This window comes from Microplitis mediator, chromosome 6 (assembly GCF_029852145.1).
Source record: "Microplitis mediator isolate UGA2020A chromosome 6, iyMicMedi2.1, whole genome shotgun sequence".
Lineage (NCBI taxonomy): Eukaryota > Metazoa > Arthropoda > Insecta > Hymenoptera > Braconidae > Microplitis > Microplitis mediator.
In genome coordinates this window covers 19,585,411-19,603,931 of record NC_079974.1, presented here as the reverse complement: position 1 = coordinate 19,603,931, position 18,521 = coordinate 19,585,411, and the positions used below count along the sequence as shown (strand labels likewise).

The following is an 18,521-nucleotide window of genomic DNA, read 5'->3' as shown; positions in this document are numbered from 1 at the left end:
CAGAGGGCTAGAAATTTCGTATTTTCAAAAATTTTAATTCGTCTCCGAGAAAAATTGTTTTAAAATTCTCATTTACTCTACGAGTAAGCAACTTAATTTTTTTGGTTCGAGCATTAGATAATTCTTGTGTTAAACCAACAGTGCTTATTCCGAGACTTTTTATTGTCTTCAAACAAAAAAAAGAGAGCTCGATGAGCTCAAAAATGTATTCACAAAAAACAGCGGGAAGTTTAGGGACTGGCCTGCAGGGTCAACCGATAGACCGATTTTTTTTTTTAAAATTATATTAGTTATTTTACTCTATATAATTTATTATACAGAGTAATAAATTATATATTTATTATACTCGGATTATTTATTGACATCAATATGAGTGTGAATGTAGCAGACATCAGACAAATTTAAAATTATAAATAGAGTAAATAATTAAAAAAAAAATATTTATAAAAAATGCACATTAATTTTTTAATTTTTTAAATGCGCATTTTTTCCAAATTTTGTTTTATTAATTATTTAGTCTATTAATAATTTTAAATTTGTCTCATGTCTGCTACATTCAAACTCATTACATTAATCAATACCGTTCATAAAGCAAAGCGTATAAAATGGTTAGTTTCCAATGCGCGTTAAAAAAAAACTTATAACTCAAAGTTTTTTTTACCGCGCATTCGAAACTAACCTTTGAACTTAACCTGATTTGCAATATGTATTGCAAATGCAAACTAACCAAGCTTTAATAAAAATATTGATATGAAGTACATTATAATATGTATGAATTAATTTTAAAAGATAAAGTTTAAATATTAAATTAGGATTAGTAAAAATAATTGTTTTAATTATCAAAATGGATAATATTGAGTTAATCTTTTTTGACACATTCTCACACGACATAGCTGGGGTAAATATTAATGTTTGTTATTTAATTTTATTTACTTGAGAATGTAAAAAATTTATATTTATATTTAATGTTCGTTCAGGAACTTAATTTGGACCTCGTGCAATTTATAAAACCAGTTTACATTAGTGAAATAAGGATAATTCCTCTTGGAGCCAGAGTTCAAGCCGATTTTCCCGGGGGTGTACGACTGGGGTATTTAAAATTTTCATTTATTATTTATTTTATTTGTGTAAAAAAATTTATTTATAAATTTAAATTCTTTTTATTTATCAGAGCAACAAATCCGTCGCAGTTTGAAATAGAATTCTTCGTAAATAATTACAGCAAGCCCGGCTCTCCCACCTTTGAATCATTGGGCGGATTAGAATACAAACAAAATGTCAATATTCAGTTGGAGTGCGAGAAAAAGCAAATACTGACAGACGGTTTAATACTCAAGGGCTGGTACACGACAATAACATTAGCGGTGTACGGAAGTCTCAATAAAACAATAACAATTCCACCAGAAGTTCCACCTCCAGCACCACCGGTGGCTGAAGTACCGGCTGAGATTCCTGAGCCAGAGCCTAAACCTTCTACTTCACAAACTGTTGAGCAGCAACCTGACTGGTACTTTGAGAATCACTCACAAGCTCCTGCTACTTTTACTGCACCAGAACCACCAGCAACGAGTCCAACTCCAGCTGCCCAACCGGCTCCAGTGACAGTCGAATCTCCTGTTAAGACTTTGGTTAATGAACCGGACAAAAGTGAACCGAAGCAGTGGACTGAAGAAACACCGGAAGAGACACCGAAGCCAATAAAAAGACCGTCGTCACCACCTGCAGAGTCTCTAGTGTCTCTTAGTCCAGAATCCATATCCGCTGAAGAGGAAGAAGCAGAACGTGAAGCAGAAGAAATGGTAACTGAAGCTATCGAACCTTTCGAACCAATTCTTTCAGACGAAGAATTAATGACAGATGATTTGCCACCAACGGCAGCTGAGTTTACTTGCGATATTCCTGAAGATATTCACATGATCGAGCCGCCAGATCTGCTGAATATTGAAAAACTTCCAGAAGGATTAAAAAAAGACAATGCTGACAACTCGGAAAAGATTCGTGAAATAATAAGATCTGTTGCTAAATCTGTTATTAATTTTAATAACGTAACTGGACAAGAAAAAGAAGTTTTTGTGCATAATTGTGAGACTCTTTGTGTTTTACTTGGATCGTCTTTTCACCCAGACAATGACGACCTACAGGACATCACTGAGATTGTTAATGCTGGTCTAGACATGGAACTTGCACGCGCACAACCTCAACCCGCTTACAAAGTTCGACATGTCAAGGTAGGAGTAAGATTAGCTGAAGCAGCAAGCGCTCTTGAAGAAGGTGCTGATATTCTTTTGAAAGTTCAAGCGCCGCATAAACTTTTGACACTCTGTACACGTGAAAATGTCGCTTTGCCAGTTAAATTGGCAGCTCTGAGAGCACTCGACGCCGCTTTAATAAGTCCGAAGATTGTTGAAGAATTTTTAAAATCAGATAATAATTTATACAAACTTACTCTGTTGATGTTGGATGAAGCTAAACTAGCAAGGTTGAAATACGCCCTAGTTTCTTTGCTAAGAAAAATTCACGTCTACGAGTTACTGTCAGAAATAAATCAAGTTGGACTCAAGGAAATTACGCTGGTCGAATTAACTCAAGCGTATGTCTGCGCTCCGACGCTCATGGCTCAACCGAAAAGACAATTACCAGCTAGAATGCAAATGGAATTCGAGCGAGAGCACAACAGAAATCCTCGTAAACATTTGATATCTTATTTCCATCACTACGGTTTAATTCGTAGAATTTTCTTTGCTCTAGTGTCTCCAGACTCAACAGAAAGTCTCATCAAAGCCACGAGAAAATTTTTAAGTCACCTAGCCGACACCGGAGATGGACTTTGGTATCTTTTCAAGGAGTCAGAAGTCACTAGGTCGATATTAAAAGCTATAAGATACGAAAAACCAGGACTGGGTGCTGTGATCGCATGGCGACTTCAAGTAGTCCAGTGTCTTGCACTCCTAAAAAATCCATCAACACAAGACTGGCTGGTTATAAAAAAACTCCATTCATTTCTCACATTTCCCGAGGGCTTGCGAGCCATCATAAAAGTTTTATCAATAGATTCTTTTATTGACATCTTAATTCCTCTGCTATCAAATCGTGACTTGTCAGAATTTGCGGCTGAGTTAATAACGACCATGGTTCGTTATTCGGACGAAGTAGAAGTCCTGCAAAGTCGTGCTGGAGCTCTGATAGAAGAAGCGAGAAGTCAAGTAATACTTCGTGATGTAATGTCTCATTTAACAGTTGCAGCACTAGCTACCAATTGGAATCACGGAGATGTCTCTTCACTTGTAACAACAATAAGAAAATACGCTGACAAAGCGCCATCACTTCCTGGTGAACTTATAACTGCATGCAGAATCTTACATCACTTGATATTTCCTTCAAGCAGTGACATGGATCCAATGGAAGCGTACATCGAATTGAAGCACAGAAATGCTTTGACTCAACTATTCGCTGCTGATGGATTGACGGCGTTGATCGCAGTAATGAATAAATTAACAAATTTTTATCAGCAGCCTTACGTATATCGGGCAGCGTTTACTGGTCGCCGAGGAATATTACTGATATCTATATTACTTCCGTGTGTTAAATTAACTCACGCATTATTAGAGCGACTGGTAAAATGTATGGCAACTGAATTTAAAGATCTGACTCCTGTTGTACCACTTCTAGGAGTTTATGCTCTAGTAGACGCGATACCAAATTCTAGTCAATCGACCCGACTACTTGCCGACGAAGTCGCTGAGACTCTGCTACTATTCACCCGAGCGGTAGATTCCGACGGTGCTGGCAACGTCGCCAAGTCTCTTTGGACTCAAATGCTCGGTGAAGTGCTCAAGATGATTTCCTCCAGTCCGTGTAATTTTATTCCTGGTTTAAAATTATTTTCCCGGCTATTGCCGCCAATTTTATATCTTGAAGATACAGCTGAGAATGAAGATACACTGCGCGCTCTTGGGTTACGTAAATTATGGTCAGCTCATCTTCAAGCACAAGCAGTAAATCTTGCTGAGACTTTGAGATTACTGTGTGCCAGTTGGAATGAAACTTTACTGACATTATTGTCTACTGTTTGTAAACAACTGAGTGATTTAGCAGCACCCACAGCACTACTTGTTGGTAGATGTCTTCTTGATAGAATATTAGCAGCATCACCACTAGAGAATCACAGGCCGACACTGGTACTGCTCAGTGATTTGGCACTTCATGCACCAGTCAAAGCAACTCTACTGACCCTATTAAGTCCAACATCACGCGCACAAGTAAAATCAGATCAGAAATATATTCCAGTTGTTGACATGATGTGCTCAGCTCTTAAAAATACAACAGATAAAAATGTACAAATTGAAATATTAGATATATTTAAGACACTCTGTGATCATACTCTTAGTATTATGCAAGAGGAACATATTGAATCTTTTGAGATTCGTTTAACACATTCAGTTCCTAGCAAGGAACCGTTACTATCAATAATCACTGCCCTCATTGATATTCTTGCAAATGCAACCAAGTATTCATCAGATGTATTAGAAAATACACTACGTATTCTTTTATCACTTACTCATCACAACTACGGACTGTATCACGTTAAAAGCTGCTTAGAAAATAATCTCGGGACGTTGAAGTCATTCTTGGAGCACGTGGCGACTGTGGAAAATGCTGAGGATGAGGATAAAAAAGTAAATCCAACACTTACAGTAACTTTCCTGGAAAGTTTAATAACCTGCGGTAAATTTGAGAGACGATCGTTGTATCTTCGGCTGTCTCAGCTGGCAACTTTGATCATGTGGGATAAAAATGAAACCCATCCGTTGGAAAAAATTTCAGGTACTGCGGAGTTAGTTAATGATCTAAAAGCAGCGGTTGAGAATAAAGATGAAAAAGAACCGATTCCAGAAATGCTTGAACCTCTTTTACCAACTCCGGACGCGTTATTAAATCAATTCTCACAGAGATCAATCAAGAGGTCAAGATCACCGATACCGAGAGCACGAAAACGGTTCAGTGGAACTGGTAGCCTGGAAAATAATAATACCGTTGATTTGATAGCGTTAGCTACTGAATTATTACCAGCAGATTTTAATTTAATAACTGCAACGCAAATGCTTTGCTCGAAAACTCTATCAAAAGACATCCTGGAATCAGGACAAACGAAGGAAGAAAATTCACGTGATACCCGCGAGCTCCAGAAGCCACCAACTGTGCCCACAGCAAAGACGAAAATGCCTTTTGTTTCTCCAATGCGTGGCCGTGCACAATTTGTGAGCTCACGTGGCGGGTTAACGTCTGGTGGAGTTGGCCGAGGCGCTGATCCGTTCAGATCGAGACCCCCGAACACATCACGACCGCCCTCACTGCACGTCGACGACTTTGTAGCACTGGAAACTTGCGGCGCACAACCAACTGGACCCACTGGCTACAATAAATTAAGTGTTCGAGGTACATGTCCACCTAGAGGCGTCATCACCGGACCAAGATGTCGACCTTGGATGGAACCACGACCACCGTACATGCGTTAGATAAATTATTAATTTACAATGGATAATATTATTAATATCCAATCTTATAATTTTATATTAATATTTTAATGAAAAAATTATATGTACATATTAATTAATTTGTCTTATTTTTTATTTTATCTTTTAGTTTTTCTCATGTCGTGCTTGACACGACCAAACTCTTCTTGCCATCTGGCGTACCGCATATTGAATTTTGAATATAATGTTTTGTAACGTGGATCATCTGAGTGTTTTGATTTTACCTAAATTATAAAAAATTTATTAATTACAATCTATCAATTATTTTAATCAAAATTTTTTCATTCACCAGCATCGAAACTTAAAGTTTCAGTGTCTCTACAGCCAATCGAAAGTTCGACTCTTGGGAACAAATAAATAAAATTTCTGTCCGCTGACTGAAGGCTTTCGCAATTTAAACTCTGACACTTGTCATTTATTTGATAGTAATTTTAGACCATTAATTTTATTTTCGTAAATGACAGTTCTGACTGTTATTAAGTTTCATAAAAATTAGTGTCAATAATAAATAGTATTTATAGTATATAAAAAAAAATTTTTTTAATGCCAATATACTGATGAGTCTGATATGTACACTGAGATGAAATTGCTATACTCAAAATAAAATACTTGAACAGTTACTGACACTTTTGGCGACTTATTCAATAAGAACAGTAGATGTATACTATTTTTGAAGAGACGAAATACTCTCGATAAAATACATATATGTTATTCTATTCATATTGTTGAATATAATACATATTGCTTTTGACTAACTTGGCATTAAAAAAATTTTTTTAAATATTATAATTATGATCGTTAAGGGGTAACGGTAATCGATTTGCAATTCAATTTAATTCACGGACAAACACTGGAAACCTAAAATAGAGAGTCTTTAGCGTTTATTAAAATCTTAACAAAGAGCTAGAAATTTCGTATTTTCAAAAATTCTAATTCCCGTTTATTTTTCTGAGTGTGAGAAAGAGGTCCGGTAGCGTATCCCCTTAAAATTATCAAAGAATTTATGGTTTCTGCCTAATTGTAAATTTCAAATTACAATTTACGCTTACACTAATAGTTGACACTATTGATCTTAAATTAACTTGTTTCTGACTGACTGCTGACACTGAAACTTTAAGTTCCAATGCAGGTAATCATGAAAAATCATGAGTGTAAATGTAGCAGACATCAGACAAATTTAAAATTATAAATAAATAGAGTAAATAATTTTTGAAAAAATATTTATAAAAAATGCACTTATTAATTTAATAATTTTTGAAATGCGCATTTTTTTTAAATTTTATTTTATTAATTATTTACTCTATTTATTAATAATTTTAAATTTGTCTGATGTCTGCTACTTTCAAACTCATGAAAAATCTCGTGTGTAACTCAAGATGAAAGACGATTTCAGTCTGCGGGTGATGTCAGCCAACTTCACCCTGGTCTAAAATGTTTTTTACCCCTTGTCACACAATATACTATTACTTACTTTCTTTAATACAATTTTCGATATCTTCTGCTGAAAATTATCTAATATTGAGTACAATTCCTTTGACGGTTTTATTTTTTTCTTCGCCATAAGATTCATTATATCAAGAATAAACATGAAATTATTATTTATCGTAGCATTGGCAATAAGTGTACCAGCAATAACTGCATTTAACCGATGACCAGACATCTCCATACCATCAAGAAGTGTTTGGGCTTCTTGACGCGAATGGCATCCTAACGCGAGCACTCCCCAAGTAATTATATTTGGAGACAAGCCGCTGTGTTGGATTTCGTCGATCACTAACTGAAATATAAATATTCAAATCAATAATTAAAATTACCACCAGCAATAATTATAAATTAAATTAAATTAAAATAAATACTTTAGCTTGTTTGTAAGCACAGCGACGATTCCTCTTCTTGATGAGCATATTAAAAAAATCAATGTCCAGCTGGACCTTTTTCTTTCTTGCCAATGTTATTATATTCTTCTCAATAGCTTCTGAATTCGGTACTGTTTCAATCAGCAGTGTCATTGTTTTAGCATCTGGCACGACATTATCACGTTCCATTCGCTCAATGAATCCCGTATACCCACCAAAAAGTATCAACTTATTTTTCTTATGTACTTCACTCAGTGGAATATCCAGTACATTCTTTGTTTCAACCACCGCGCTGGCTGCAGCTGACTTGTATTTTGTTTTCTCACCTTCACCGATCATCTTGACATCCGATACATCTCCATTGACCATAGAATCAATAACAAAAGATGAGACTATCGGTGGATTTGCTAATAAATCCGGTGTACTGTCGTCTTTAAGAGTAATCTGACAGCCTTCAAGATACCCATCAAATTTATCATTAACTTTGAGGTCTCCCATCTTGGTGTCCCTGATAGCACGTAGCATTAAATTGTAAGTAATTAACGTGGGCGTGATACGTCTTTTCTTCATCATGTGCCAGACAATCAGGGCATGTCTCAAGCCAGATTCTTTATCAGAGTTACAAGCAAACAGCAATGAATTGTACGTGGCTTCGCCGACACCTATCTTCTTGTCAATCATTTCATCGACAATTTGAAAAGCTTCCAGCAATCGATTGTGAAAACCATAGGCTTTGACCATTGCGTTGTAATGGGCTTCGTTCAGCACAATATTTTTTAGTAAAAATTCTTCACGAAGTTTCTCCAGTGTTTCCAAAGCCTGCGCATGGTATGGACAATTAGAACAAGCGTTTAATATACTGGTGTAAGTCGCTCCATTTGGTTTCAAATCTCTTTTCTTCAATGAATTGTATAAATTCCATGCTTTTTTTAAATCGCCCTGGACAGCATGACCCCGGATCAAAAGATTGTACATAAAAGTCGTTGGTTTATCGCGATTACTCTTTATAAGATCGAGTACTTTTAATGCTTCTGTCAAATCACCACGTGTCAAATGTTCTTTTATCAAATAGGCATACTGTGCGGGACTCATCTTCAATCTTCTTGGAACTTTCGACTCATGTTTATCAAATTCTTCCACCTCTTTTTCATCATCATCCAGCTCTACTTGATCATAATGATCACCGCTTATGTCACCAAATACATCTGGGTCTTTTGGTTCTGTCACCAAATGTTCAGTTGAAAAAAATCTATTATTTTTATAACCAGACCTAGTGTCAAATTTTATTGATTGATGATCATTTATACTGGACTTCAAATCATCAAAATTGAATGAAGAAAAACTTTTAGCCAATTGTTTATGACATTTTAAATTGTAATAATTATTACTTGCTCTTATGCCACAAGTTATTAATTTAAATCTCGCTGAAAACATTATGACAGTTTTGTTTTTTAAATATTTTTTATTTAATTCAAACAGAGTTGTCTTTTTAATTAGTCATTAATTGTATCATTAAACATTATTTGTATTATTTATAAATTATACTGCGGCTTTTGAGGTTAACAAAACACATGGAATTTTTTATAAACATTAATTACATAAATTACGCAAGATGTGACAGTGGTATTTAAATTACAGCGCGTAAAAGTTTGTTGTAACTCTGCGGGAAATTTAAAAAAAATTACTAGACTTTCTGATCTATAGTAATTTTTATAATTTGTGGTGTAAATAATTAAAAACAAAACCTATAGCACACATTTATGTACGATGGTTATGTAGTCACTGTCAATTGAACTGACAAATTATTTTTGAATATAAAAAAATTTTTAAATGATTTTATAATTAAAAATCATGAATCCCAATGAAAAACCATGTCGGACTTGTATGGACTTTAAATCCTGGGCTAAAATTCAAAAAAAGGCCTATGACACTGAGCAGGTAATAATTTACATCATATTTTTTATCATAAAAAAATAACCATCAAAATTTATTTAATAATAATTATAATTATTTAATTTAATGTGTAAAAATAAACATTCATTTGAGATACTGAAGTTAGCTGACGTCTAATAATTTTTGGATTTTATTTTAGACGGTAAATTATAAAAAAAAAAAATTTGAAAAAATTGCACCTGTATTTTTTTAAGTTCTCTACAAGTGCATATTTTTATTTTTTATTTTTTTGTAATTGATTTGTTGAAAAAAAAATCCGACAATTACTAATTGTCTGCTGACTTCAGGATCATAAGTTAGCTGAGGTCTAACAATTTTTGAATTTTTTTTAAACGATAAATTATGAAAAAAAATATTTTGAAAAATTGCACCTGTAACTTTTTTAGTTTTCTACACATGCATATTTTTATTTTATTGTTTTTGTACTTGATTCGTTGAAAAAAAAAATCTGAAAGCTGCTAATTGTCTACTAACTTACGACACTATAAAGTTAGCCGACGTCTTGCAACGTTTGGATTTTTTTCAAAATTATAAATTATAAAAAAAATTGCACCTATAGCTTTTTGAATTTTCTACACGTGGATATTTTTATTTTTTGTTTTGTAATTGATTAAAAAAAAAAATCCGAAAATTTTTAATTGTCCACTGATTTCAGGATCATGTGTGTAAATGAAACAGACATACGACAATTTTTTAATAACATATAAAAAAATTAAATAATTAAAATTATAAAATTAAAAAAAATAAATGTACTGAATTTTGAATTGTCTGAACATGCATTTTTTTATTTTTATTTAAAAAACATTTTAATTTATTATTTCAAAGTTTTAAAAATTGTCAGATATCCGCTAACTTTACTGTCATTTAAGGATCATATTAATTTATGTACATAAGTAAAACTAATTGATTATATTAAATTTTTTACAGGCGCATAATACAACAGTAAATACTGAATACAAAGAAGCACTGATATCAGCTGAACGTAAATTAAAAAATTGTCCTTTGGATAAAGATGAATTGGGCTCGGCGACATGGTCATTTTTGCACACGATGGCAGCTTATTATCCGGAAAAACCAACAACTCAGGAGACTCGAGACATGAAAACGTTTTTCAACGTATTCTCAAAATTTTATCCATGTGCACCGTGTCGTGAAGACTTACAGGAACAGTTGAAAAAGAGGCCACCGGAAACAGCATCGCGGGAGGAGTTGAGCCAGTGGTTGTGCGACGTCCACAATGAGGTGAATAAAAAATTAGATAAACCTGTCTTCGACTGTAGTCTAGTTAATCAAAGATGGAGAGACGGCTGGCTCAATGGTTCCTGTGATTAAATAAACACTAAATTTTACTGTATTATATATAAATATATTTTATTTTGTCTCATTTAAATTAAAGAGAAAATTTATTATTTATAAAATAAATATTTCACATGAGTATTATTGCTGATAATTATTTATCTCTTTATATATTATTTTGTCTGTTAATAATGAGCAAAATTGCACGTGCGCGTTATTACCACACACTTTTTTTAAAAATATATATACAGTCACAATTACAGTTGAGTAATTAATTTAATTTAAGGCACTTTTCCTTAAGAAAATAATTTATTTACACAACGTAGTTGTTAGTTTATTAATTATTATGCGGGTCTTGCACGATTTCTATTTAAATTAATAGTAAATATTGCAGCAGTGTCCCCTCTTCTTGGTTCGTAATTATGATTTTGTCCAACGGCAATGGGAACTACTTGCCATGTTCGTATGTGGAATGGAAAACGTGGGTTGGAAGATGTTGGTCTTGTAACATAAAGGAACATTGCATGTCCAACAAAAATAATCCATAGGGAACAACCTTTTACGACACTCTGTCTCACCCATTTATCAACAGCAAACGTGATACCGAGTACCTAAAAATAAAATATGTATATTTATTCATTTATTTATCAATCAAATTTTTTAAATTAATGAATAATGTCGAATACAATTACCGGGTGGCCCCTCTTTACATTTCAGCCAAAAATATCCCAGTCAAAATATATCAGGTGAATTATCTCAATTTAAATTGTATCAAAAAAATCCATGTGGGATTGAATGGGAACTCATAGGAATCCATATTCTATAATTCCTATATAGGAACTTCGATAGATGGATTTCTTTATGGGAAATTCATACAAGAATCTGGATTTTTATATAAGTAATTTCTATAGAATACGGGGTATCTGGATTTCTATGTCTGTCGTCTATTGATACGCATATATAAATAAAAGAACAGATTAATATTCTTATAGGAAACCATATGGGAATCCGAGATAGATTTTTTTAATAGGGAAAATATCAACTTACGCCACTATCAAATGTAAAATTGAGATATTTCAACTGATATATTTTTACTGAGATGTTTTTGGCTTTCATCATTTCTGAGATAAAGTGAGGGAGAGCCGAATTACCGTAAGAGGATGGCAAAGAAACCAAGCAGAGCCAAGTGACAGCAATGAAGCGTAGAAATGAAACTTGGTGCTGCTTTTGCGACTGGTTCGGTAGCAACAGGTTACAAAGACACCCCAGGCAAGGACTTTGAGTGCCATCAGTCCAAATCCTGGCGGTGATTCGTAGATATAGAGAACTAATCCGGGATCAAAGACCTCGGCTTCGTAAATAAAGAGAACAAGTTGGAGGAAGACAATCGTTCCGATAAACCAAAAGACACACCACATTTGTTTATTCGATAATACACTCTTGGTCACTGTGTAACCAAGTGCCAGAAGGAGTATCAGTAGAGTGTACAACGTTTCCGCACATGATTCGAAGAGATTCCCAAAGAGAGCCGCTCTCGGAGCTTCAAATCCTGTCGAGCCTCGATATGCGAGACTATAGATCTCGAAACTGATTCCGATTAATTGGTAAATTTGTGACACCATAAATATTTTGTATGTCACATGGAGCAGACGTCGTAAGCGTAATTGAATCGCTACGTAGAGACTGTAACTTACAAGTAGTACATAAGCACATCCTGCTGCTATCAGAAGAGGTAGTAACCCTGTAAATATTAAATATTTATTGTCAACATTTATTTGAAAGTTTTACGATTCTGGAGTTAGCCGACAGTTAAAATTTTTTTGATTTATTTTTCAACAATTCAATTTAAAAAATAAAAATATGCACATGTAGAAAATTAAAAAAACTATAGTTGCAATTTTTTGAAATGTTTTTTTTATTTATAATTTACCGTTCTTCAAAAATTTAAAAATTAATGACGTCGGTTAATTTCAGTATCAAAGTTTTTTACTTTCGATTAAAAAACTTACAAAATTCATCAGCAGAAAAATGTTCCCTCCAAAAACTACCTGGTTGAGCGTTGGTCAGACTCATGTCATAGGAAATATTTAGACCAGTACGTGACGTGCAATCTGCTAAAGCAATGAACCACCAACGTGGTCTCGATGACCGGAATTCTCGGTAACTCGTACAGCGCAATTGGGCCCATGGTTCATAGAGCTGAGTACAGCCTGATATTCTTGCTACTTGACTGCTTGCTGATAGCGGTACTATCTGTCCAAATTCAGGACTCAGTATAGACTGTTTTTGGTCACAAGTTTTATCTGACGGATAAACATTTGGCCACTGATCTGGCGCGTCATAATAAAGCAACAAGTTTACATTTGAAGTTTCATTTGGACTTCCTTTTACGACAAAGTCATAACGGAATTTACCTTTCTCTGTTAGAAAACAAAATCTTGCTACGAATGCCCAATTCTACAAAAATAAAATGTTAATATGTTTGATAATTACGTTCAAAAATTAAAAATTAAATATATATAAATGATTGATGAATTTAAATGATTACAGTTTAGCAATGGAAGAATATAGCAGGGCAATATAAATCAATAAGCATTGTATGATAATACTTTTAACAAAGCTCGTGAATATTTAATTTATTTACTTGAGTTGTAACGAGTTCCCCGCGAAGAATTTTCGATTTTGTGCTTGAAGTAAAGAAGAAAAACAAAAGTATTATACAACTGGTAATTACTTTCATTTTTACTGTTTTTTAAAGTGATAATAACAGTAATAGAAAGATATTATTGTTGTTTATTGTCGTATGATTAAATGCGAAATAGCCATTCACAAGCAGGTGGCGGCGGAGTTACACACTTTACTACTACTGATGAAACGTGACATGCTATATCCTACCCCTGCTGATATACTACCCCTGCAGTAGTTTGTGGTATAGGATAGCCACCTGATTACCACATTTTATATATGCGCTACGCGATGACCACCTACGCGATGTCCACCTCTACCTTCGCTGACCTCATTATCCCACTGCAAACTTTACTTTATGTATATAATTATTTTTTTTTTATTAAATAAAAGAAGAAAACAAATTGATTAATCGATTGAGAACAATTGCATTTTTTTATTTAATTAACTGTTAGTTGAATTTATAATAAAAAAATTCGATTTTTATTATGAAATAAATATAATGTAGTTGTATAAAATTATCATCCTAACGTTAGACAACTAAAAATTTTCGGATTTTTTTTTTCAACAAATGAGTCGCAAAAAAAATAATCTAAGAATAATTTTTAAAATATTTTTTTTTTATAATTTATCGTTTTGAATAATTTTCAAAAATTCTTAGACGTCAGCTGACTTCAGTATCATATAAAATTGAATGATGAGACAAAACGAAATGCGACTTAATTCAGAATACATTTCTTTTTCCACTATTCTTACCACTAGTATGAATGATTTAGTAAAACTTTCATTAAGTAAAAAATTGAGAGATGGTGTAAAAAAATGATTATGAAAATAAAAATCCATTGTGTTCTTTTATGTTAAAAACCGCTTTAAATTATTTATTTATTTAATACAATTTTACGCCAATCGGCATTATATATAAAAAAATATATCATATTAAATTAATATTTAGAAAAACATATTGCACCATATTGCCTGCATCATCACTATTACTCAGAACCAGATAGAATCAAGTAGTACTCTGGTGGAAATTTTTTGGTCTTTTCTCTGAAAAACTCTGAAAAAGTCTTTGGAACTTTAGAACTGAGTTTTTCAGCAAAAATTCCGAAAAATTACCACCAGGGTAAGCACTATCCCCTTCATCGCTGTCGAAAATGAGGAAAGGGATCCTTAAAAAAAATTGATGTCAGTAGAGTATTGGTTCACCAGTCTCGCTATCCTGTTTTTAGGACCATGATACACATAATTATTACCCGACCTATCAGCCGATAGTATCCTTCTAGTTCTCAGGTCAGTCCTTGAGCAAACAAAGCCAAAATCCGACAGAATTTCAGGGGCATCTACCAGCCCGTTAATTACTTTAAAAAAGATGGACAGGTCAAAAGAAGTCTGCTGATGGAAAAAGCAGACAAATGCAGTGAATTACCGTATATGTGCGGAAAAATCGTAACTTATTTTAATGATGATGACTTGTACTATTTATGTAAAATATTTTCTTTAATTCGTAAATACTGATGATTGTAACAAAGGAAAAAAGTAGTGATGTCAATAATAAACAACAGTTATTAATAATTTTATTGTAAACATAATATTTCAAGATCTTTATTAGTTAAATAATCAGAAATATGTCTCACAAATGTATCTGGAAGTACATTGTAAAAAATACAATAAATTTTTTTATCAGCATTGATTAATAGTTCTTTTCTCTGTACAGCTTTCTTTAGACGATAATTAATCATACCAGCGTACAATGGAAATTCAACCCTTTCATGCAAAATTACATTTTTATCTACATGTTTTATTTTTCGAGCTAACGTAGATTGACGTTTATGCAACACCTCATAATAAGTTAAATTAGTAAACGCGATACGTGTTTTTTTCATTAATTCAATTTCATCATAGCATTGTTTACGTAAATTATTAAATTGTTTATCGTTAATAGCTTCCAAATTTCTATCATTGACATATAAATTAGCACAATATAATTTAACAATATGGTGTTTGATTATTGTAACAAGTTTTTTATAATATTTATCAAAATCAATCGCCATCCAACCTTTCTCATCAGCCAAATTTATATCGGCTCCAGCATCCAGTAAATAATTTATTATTTTTTCACTACACGTGTCAATGGCATAATGAAGAGGAGATTTTCCTTGTAATGTTAGAGCATTAATATTAATCATATTATGGTCTAATAATAATTCAAAATATTCAAAATAACTCTGATTTATAGCAGTATGTAGAGGTGTCTCATTCCACCTTAGTTTATTGATACTATTGACATCAATACCCGCGGCGAAAAGTAAATTAATTATCTTCATATCAGTGAAATGATTGATATAAAAGACTACTGGTGTTTCATAGATTTTAGGCTTATAAGTATTCATAAAAAACTCAACTATTTCGTAGTGATTGTGCTCCACAGCTATGCTCACCAGCTCTACTACTATGGCATCAGTTGTCTTCTTTAAATCCAAACCAGCATCAATTAACTTTTTTATTATTTTTAAATTTCCTCGTAAAACAGCTGAATTTACTATACCGATATTAACATCTGCTTTTTTATCCATCAATAATTCTATAATATTTTCATTATTATTTTTGACAGCAATATGTAACGGCGTAAAGTCATAAAGCCCTTGAGCCTTAATAATGTTATTAATAACATTCACATCCGCTCCATGATTAATTAAAAATTCAGCAGCTTCATAATTATTTTGTTTAACAGCTGTATGTAATGGTGCTAGATTACTTTTCAATGAAAATAAATTAACATCACCACCAGCATCAATCAATTTTTTAATCAATTTTAAGTTGCGTTGTTCAATAGCTATATTCAGAGTTGTTTGACAGTATTTAACATTTATATTAACGTTCGCATTATTATTTAACAAAAATTCAATCATGTTTTCATTTTTATTTCTAACAGCAATGTGCAGTAAAGTGCAATTTCCTTTAATGTCAAAAATATAATTTACGTCAGCTCCCTGAGTTATTAGAAATTCAGCAATACCGTAGTGATTTTGATCAATGGCCAAATATAATGGCGTTACTTTGTAAGCTGGTGAATGAGCATTCAAATCAGCACCAGCCTCGACTAATGTTTTAATCAATGTTAAATTTTCAAGTTTAACCGCTAGATGAAGAGCTGTTTCATTGGAATTTTTGCTTAAATTAGTATCAGCATTATTGCTTAGCAGTAAATCTATTAGCGCATCATTACTTTGGCTAACAGCAATCTCTAGGGGAGTTCTCTGACTGCACGCGACCTTCACATTAACATTGGCACCCTGATTGATAAGAAATTTGACAAGCTCAATGTCATTTCCGTCAACAGCCAAATGTAGTGGTGTAAAATTATTGTCTAGTGATGTTACATTGATATCAGCACCGGCGTCAACTAGTTTCTTAATTAACTTGATGTTTTTCTGATGAACAGCTAGATGAAGTGCTGCTCCACATCGGGTAACGTCATTTACATCGACTCGGTTGTCAAGAAGATAGTCAATAAAGTCTTCATCACTTGCAAGAATGGCAATTTGAAGAGTCGTGTATGATTGTCCATTATAATCAATAATTTCACAAGGATCCACAACTCCTTGTTTTATATTCTCGCGAAATTCTCGATACTTTGCATCATCCAAAGATAAAGAATCGAGTTTTTTCAATAAAAAAGTAATGTGGTCAATATTATTCATCTTTTTATTTTTTATCCTCCGGAGATCTGAATAGAAATTTAAGTTTTTATTTAGTAAGTAGGGTAAGAACACCAGTACCCAGCCCCAAACCAGTCGCCAGCCACTTTATGTTAAATTATATTTATGAACCGTTTTCAGATAATTTTGTCCAAGCTTTTCTCTGAGATAAAAACCCTAAACGCTAAATAAAGACACAGACCCGATACTTTACTCTATGAACTAGCGAAGTGCACTTCAATTTTTTGACAACTTCCATTTGTTTACGAAAAAAGCTTGGACAAAGTTTCCATTTACTGTACAAGTGCAACAAAGATAGTACCGTTTATCCACTTGAGTGCAAATAGAGAAATAAATGAAAACGCGTCTTATATATATTTTGAGTTAATGCTAAAGTATATGACCGGCTGGCTACTGGTTAGAGGCTGGGTCCTGGTGCTCTTACCCTATATAGATTTTTTTATTTTAATAATTACTTACTTTATATTTTAATTTCTATATTACAGGTAACTGCACGTTCAACGAGACTGTTATCAATGTCTCTAAAGTTATTATACTTTGTGATCAACTAGTTATTTCATAATAAAACGTAAGAGTATGACGTAGTGTGACGTTCATCCGTTCATGTCCAATACATCCAGCGCAAGCAGTACAGTCAGAGCTCCAAGTTTTTCGTTTTTCAGTCTCTATTCATCAATTACATTATATATGGTGGTTTTCATACATTAATAATTGTTCCTGCCTCTTTTGGGGACCAATTTTTTATTTATCTATTTATTTTGTCTTGTATTATTAGGAATGATGTTTAGTTTCGCGGTAAAAATTTAAAAAATCCACGTGACAGCCTTGACAGCTTCTGAGCTCCGAATGTGCGTATGATGGATTTATATATGTATACATTCACAAGAATTTTATGAGTTCTTTTCCGAAAATTTTTTTGTATCATACTCTGTAATAAAAAAATGATGAGTGAATTTAGCAGATATGAGAAAATTTATAAATTTTAAATAAATAAATTAATTAATTGAAATAATGAAATTTAAAAAAATGCGCGTACTGTTTTTTCAATTATTTTAATACGCATTTATTTTATTTATGTATTCAAAAATTTTAAACATTGACAATTGTCAGCTAAATTCACACTCAAAAAAATTCATGTTTTAATTCAATGATGCCAATAAAATACTTACATCATTTTTCAACTGCTTTGAACTTTTTTATCTCTAAAAAAAATCATTAAATTTTATTTTGTAGTTTTTAGATAATTGGTGCGGCGGTTTTGTGAATAATTTAAAATGAGCGTGAATTTGGCTAATTGGTAATTTTTTTAATTTTTGAATGAATAAATAAAATGATGATCCTGAAGTCAGCAGACATTTCAAAATTTTCGGATTTTTTTTTCAACAAATAAATTACAAAAAAATAAAAACTAAAAATATCCATATGTAGAAAATTTAAAAAACTACAGGTGCAATTTTCTCAAACTTTTTTTTTTTTCA

General features: G+C 32.7%; 5 protein-coding genes across 6 annotated transcripts; 2 read left to right on the top strand and 3 right to left on the bottom strand.

Annotated features, from left to right (window-relative positions):
• Nucleotides 1–692: 692 nt before the first annotated feature.
• Nucleotides 693–5,735, top strand: LOC130669534 (protein virilizer). Its single transcript, XM_057472485.1, has 3 exons — nucleotides 693–898; nucleotides 978–1,090; nucleotides 1,172–5,735. The coding sequence occupies exons 1-3, from the start codon at nucleotides 845–847 to the stop codon at nucleotides 5,514–5,516; spliced, it is 4,512 nt and encodes a 1,503-aa protein (XP_057328468.1). The 5' UTR covers nucleotides 693–844; the 3' UTR covers nucleotides 5,517–5,735.
• Nucleotides 5,619–9,099, bottom strand: LOC130669535 (pentatricopeptide repeat-containing protein 1, mitochondrial). The gene is made up of 3 exons (XM_057472487.1): nucleotides 7,391–9,099; nucleotides 7,006–7,311; nucleotides 5,619–5,758 (listed from the first exon to the last, which is right to left on the bottom strand). Exons 1-3 carry the CDS (start codon nucleotides 8,822–8,824, stop codon nucleotides 5,633–5,635), a joined length of 1,866 nt encoding a protein of 621 aa, XP_057328470.1. The 5' UTR covers nucleotides 8,825–9,099; the 3' UTR covers nucleotides 5,619–5,632.
• Nucleotides 9,100–9,119: 20 nt separating this feature from the next.
• Nucleotides 9,120–10,775, top strand: LOC130669537 (FAD-linked sulfhydryl oxidase ALR). Its single transcript, XM_057472490.1, has 2 exons — nucleotides 9,120–9,328; nucleotides 10,271–10,775. The coding sequence occupies exons 1-2, from the start codon at nucleotides 9,242–9,244 to the stop codon at nucleotides 10,673–10,675; spliced, it is 492 nt and encodes a 163-aa protein (XP_057328473.1). The 5' UTR covers nucleotides 9,120–9,241; the 3' UTR covers nucleotides 10,676–10,775.
• A 122-nt stretch (nucleotides 10,776–10,897) lies between these two features.
• LOC130669536 (transmembrane protein 145-like) lies at nucleotides 10,898–13,534 on the bottom strand. 2 transcript variants are annotated; one of them, XM_057472489.1, is made up of 4 exons: nucleotides 13,496–13,534; nucleotides 12,649–13,096; nucleotides 11,791–12,380; nucleotides 10,898–11,250 (listed from the first exon to the last, which is right to left on the bottom strand). In XM_057472489.1, the coding sequence occupies exons 1-4, from the start codon at nucleotides 13,520–13,522 to the stop codon at nucleotides 10,984–10,986; spliced, it is 1,332 nt and encodes a 443-aa protein (XP_057328472.1). In that variant the 5' UTR covers nucleotides 13,523–13,534; the 3' UTR covers nucleotides 10,898–10,983. The 2 variants fall into 2 exon arrangements, with proteins under 2 accessions (XP_057328472.1, XP_057328471.1); XM_057472488.1 differs by lacking the exon at nucleotides 13,496–13,534 and adding an exon at nucleotides 13,284–13,488.
• A 658-nt stretch (nucleotides 13,535–14,192) lies between these two features.
• LOC130669528 (putative ankyrin repeat protein RF_0381) lies at nucleotides 14,193–17,933 on the bottom strand. The gene is made up of 2 exons (XM_057472480.1): nucleotides 17,503–17,933; nucleotides 14,193–17,051 (listed from the first exon to the last, which is right to left on the bottom strand). The coding sequence occupies exon 2, from the start codon at nucleotides 17,023–17,025 to the stop codon at nucleotides 14,899–14,901; it is 2,127 nt and encodes a 708-aa protein (XP_057328463.1). The 5' UTR covers nucleotides 17,026–17,051; nucleotides 17,503–17,933; the 3' UTR covers nucleotides 14,193–14,898.
• Between the last annotated feature and the right edge of the window lie 588 nt (nucleotides 17,934–18,521).

Excerpts from the sequence above, each read along its gene's own strand:
- LOC130669535 (XM_057472487.1), bottom strand. The coding sequence starts at position 8,824 with ATGTTTTCAGCGAGATTTAAATTAATAACTTGTGGCATAAGAGCAAGT. Across the intron at positions 7,312-7,390 it reads GTGCTTACAAACAAGCTAAA|TTAGTGATCGACGAAATCCA; the intron begins GTATTTATTTTA and ends TTTATATTTCAG. Across the intron at positions 5,759-7,005 it reads CGAAAATTGTATTAAAGAAA|GTAAAATCAAAACACTCAGA; the intron begins GTAAGTAATAGT and ends TTTATAATTTAG.
- LOC130669537 (XM_057472490.1), top strand. The coding sequence starts at position 9,242 with ATGAATCCCAATGAAAAACCATGTCGGACTTGTATGGACTTTAAATCC. Across the intron at positions 9,329-10,270 it reads AGGCCTATGACACTGAGCAG|GCGCATAATACAACAGTAAA; the intron begins GTAATAATTTAC and ends AATTTTTTACAG.
- LOC130669534 (XM_057472485.1), top strand. The coding sequence starts at position 845 with ATGGATAATATTGAGTTAATCTTTTTTGACACATTCTCACACGACATA. Across the intron at positions 899-977 it reads TCTCACACGACATAGCTGGG|GAACTTAATTTGGACCTCGT; the intron begins GTAAATATTAAT and ends ATGTTCGTTCAG. Across the intron at positions 1,091-1,171 it reads CCCGGGGGTGTACGACTGGG|AGCAACAAATCCGTCGCAGT; the intron begins GTATTTAAAATT and ends TTTATTTATCAG.
- LOC130669536 (XM_057472488.1), bottom strand. The coding sequence starts at position 13,379 with ATGAAAGTAATTACCAGTTGTATAATACTTTTGTTTTTCTTCTTTACT. Across the intron at positions 12,381-12,648 it reads TTTTTCTGCTGATGAATTTT|GGTTACTACCTCTTCTGATA; the intron begins GTAAGTTTTTTA and ends TAATATTTACAG. Across the intron at positions 11,251-11,790 it reads TTCTTTGCCATCCTCTTACG|GTACTCGGTATCACGTTTGC; the intron begins GTAATTCGGCTC and ends TTTTATTTTTAG.
- LOC130669528 (XM_057472480.1), bottom strand. The coding sequence starts at position 17,025 with ATGAATAATATTGACCACATTACTTTTTTATTGAAAAAACTCGATTCT.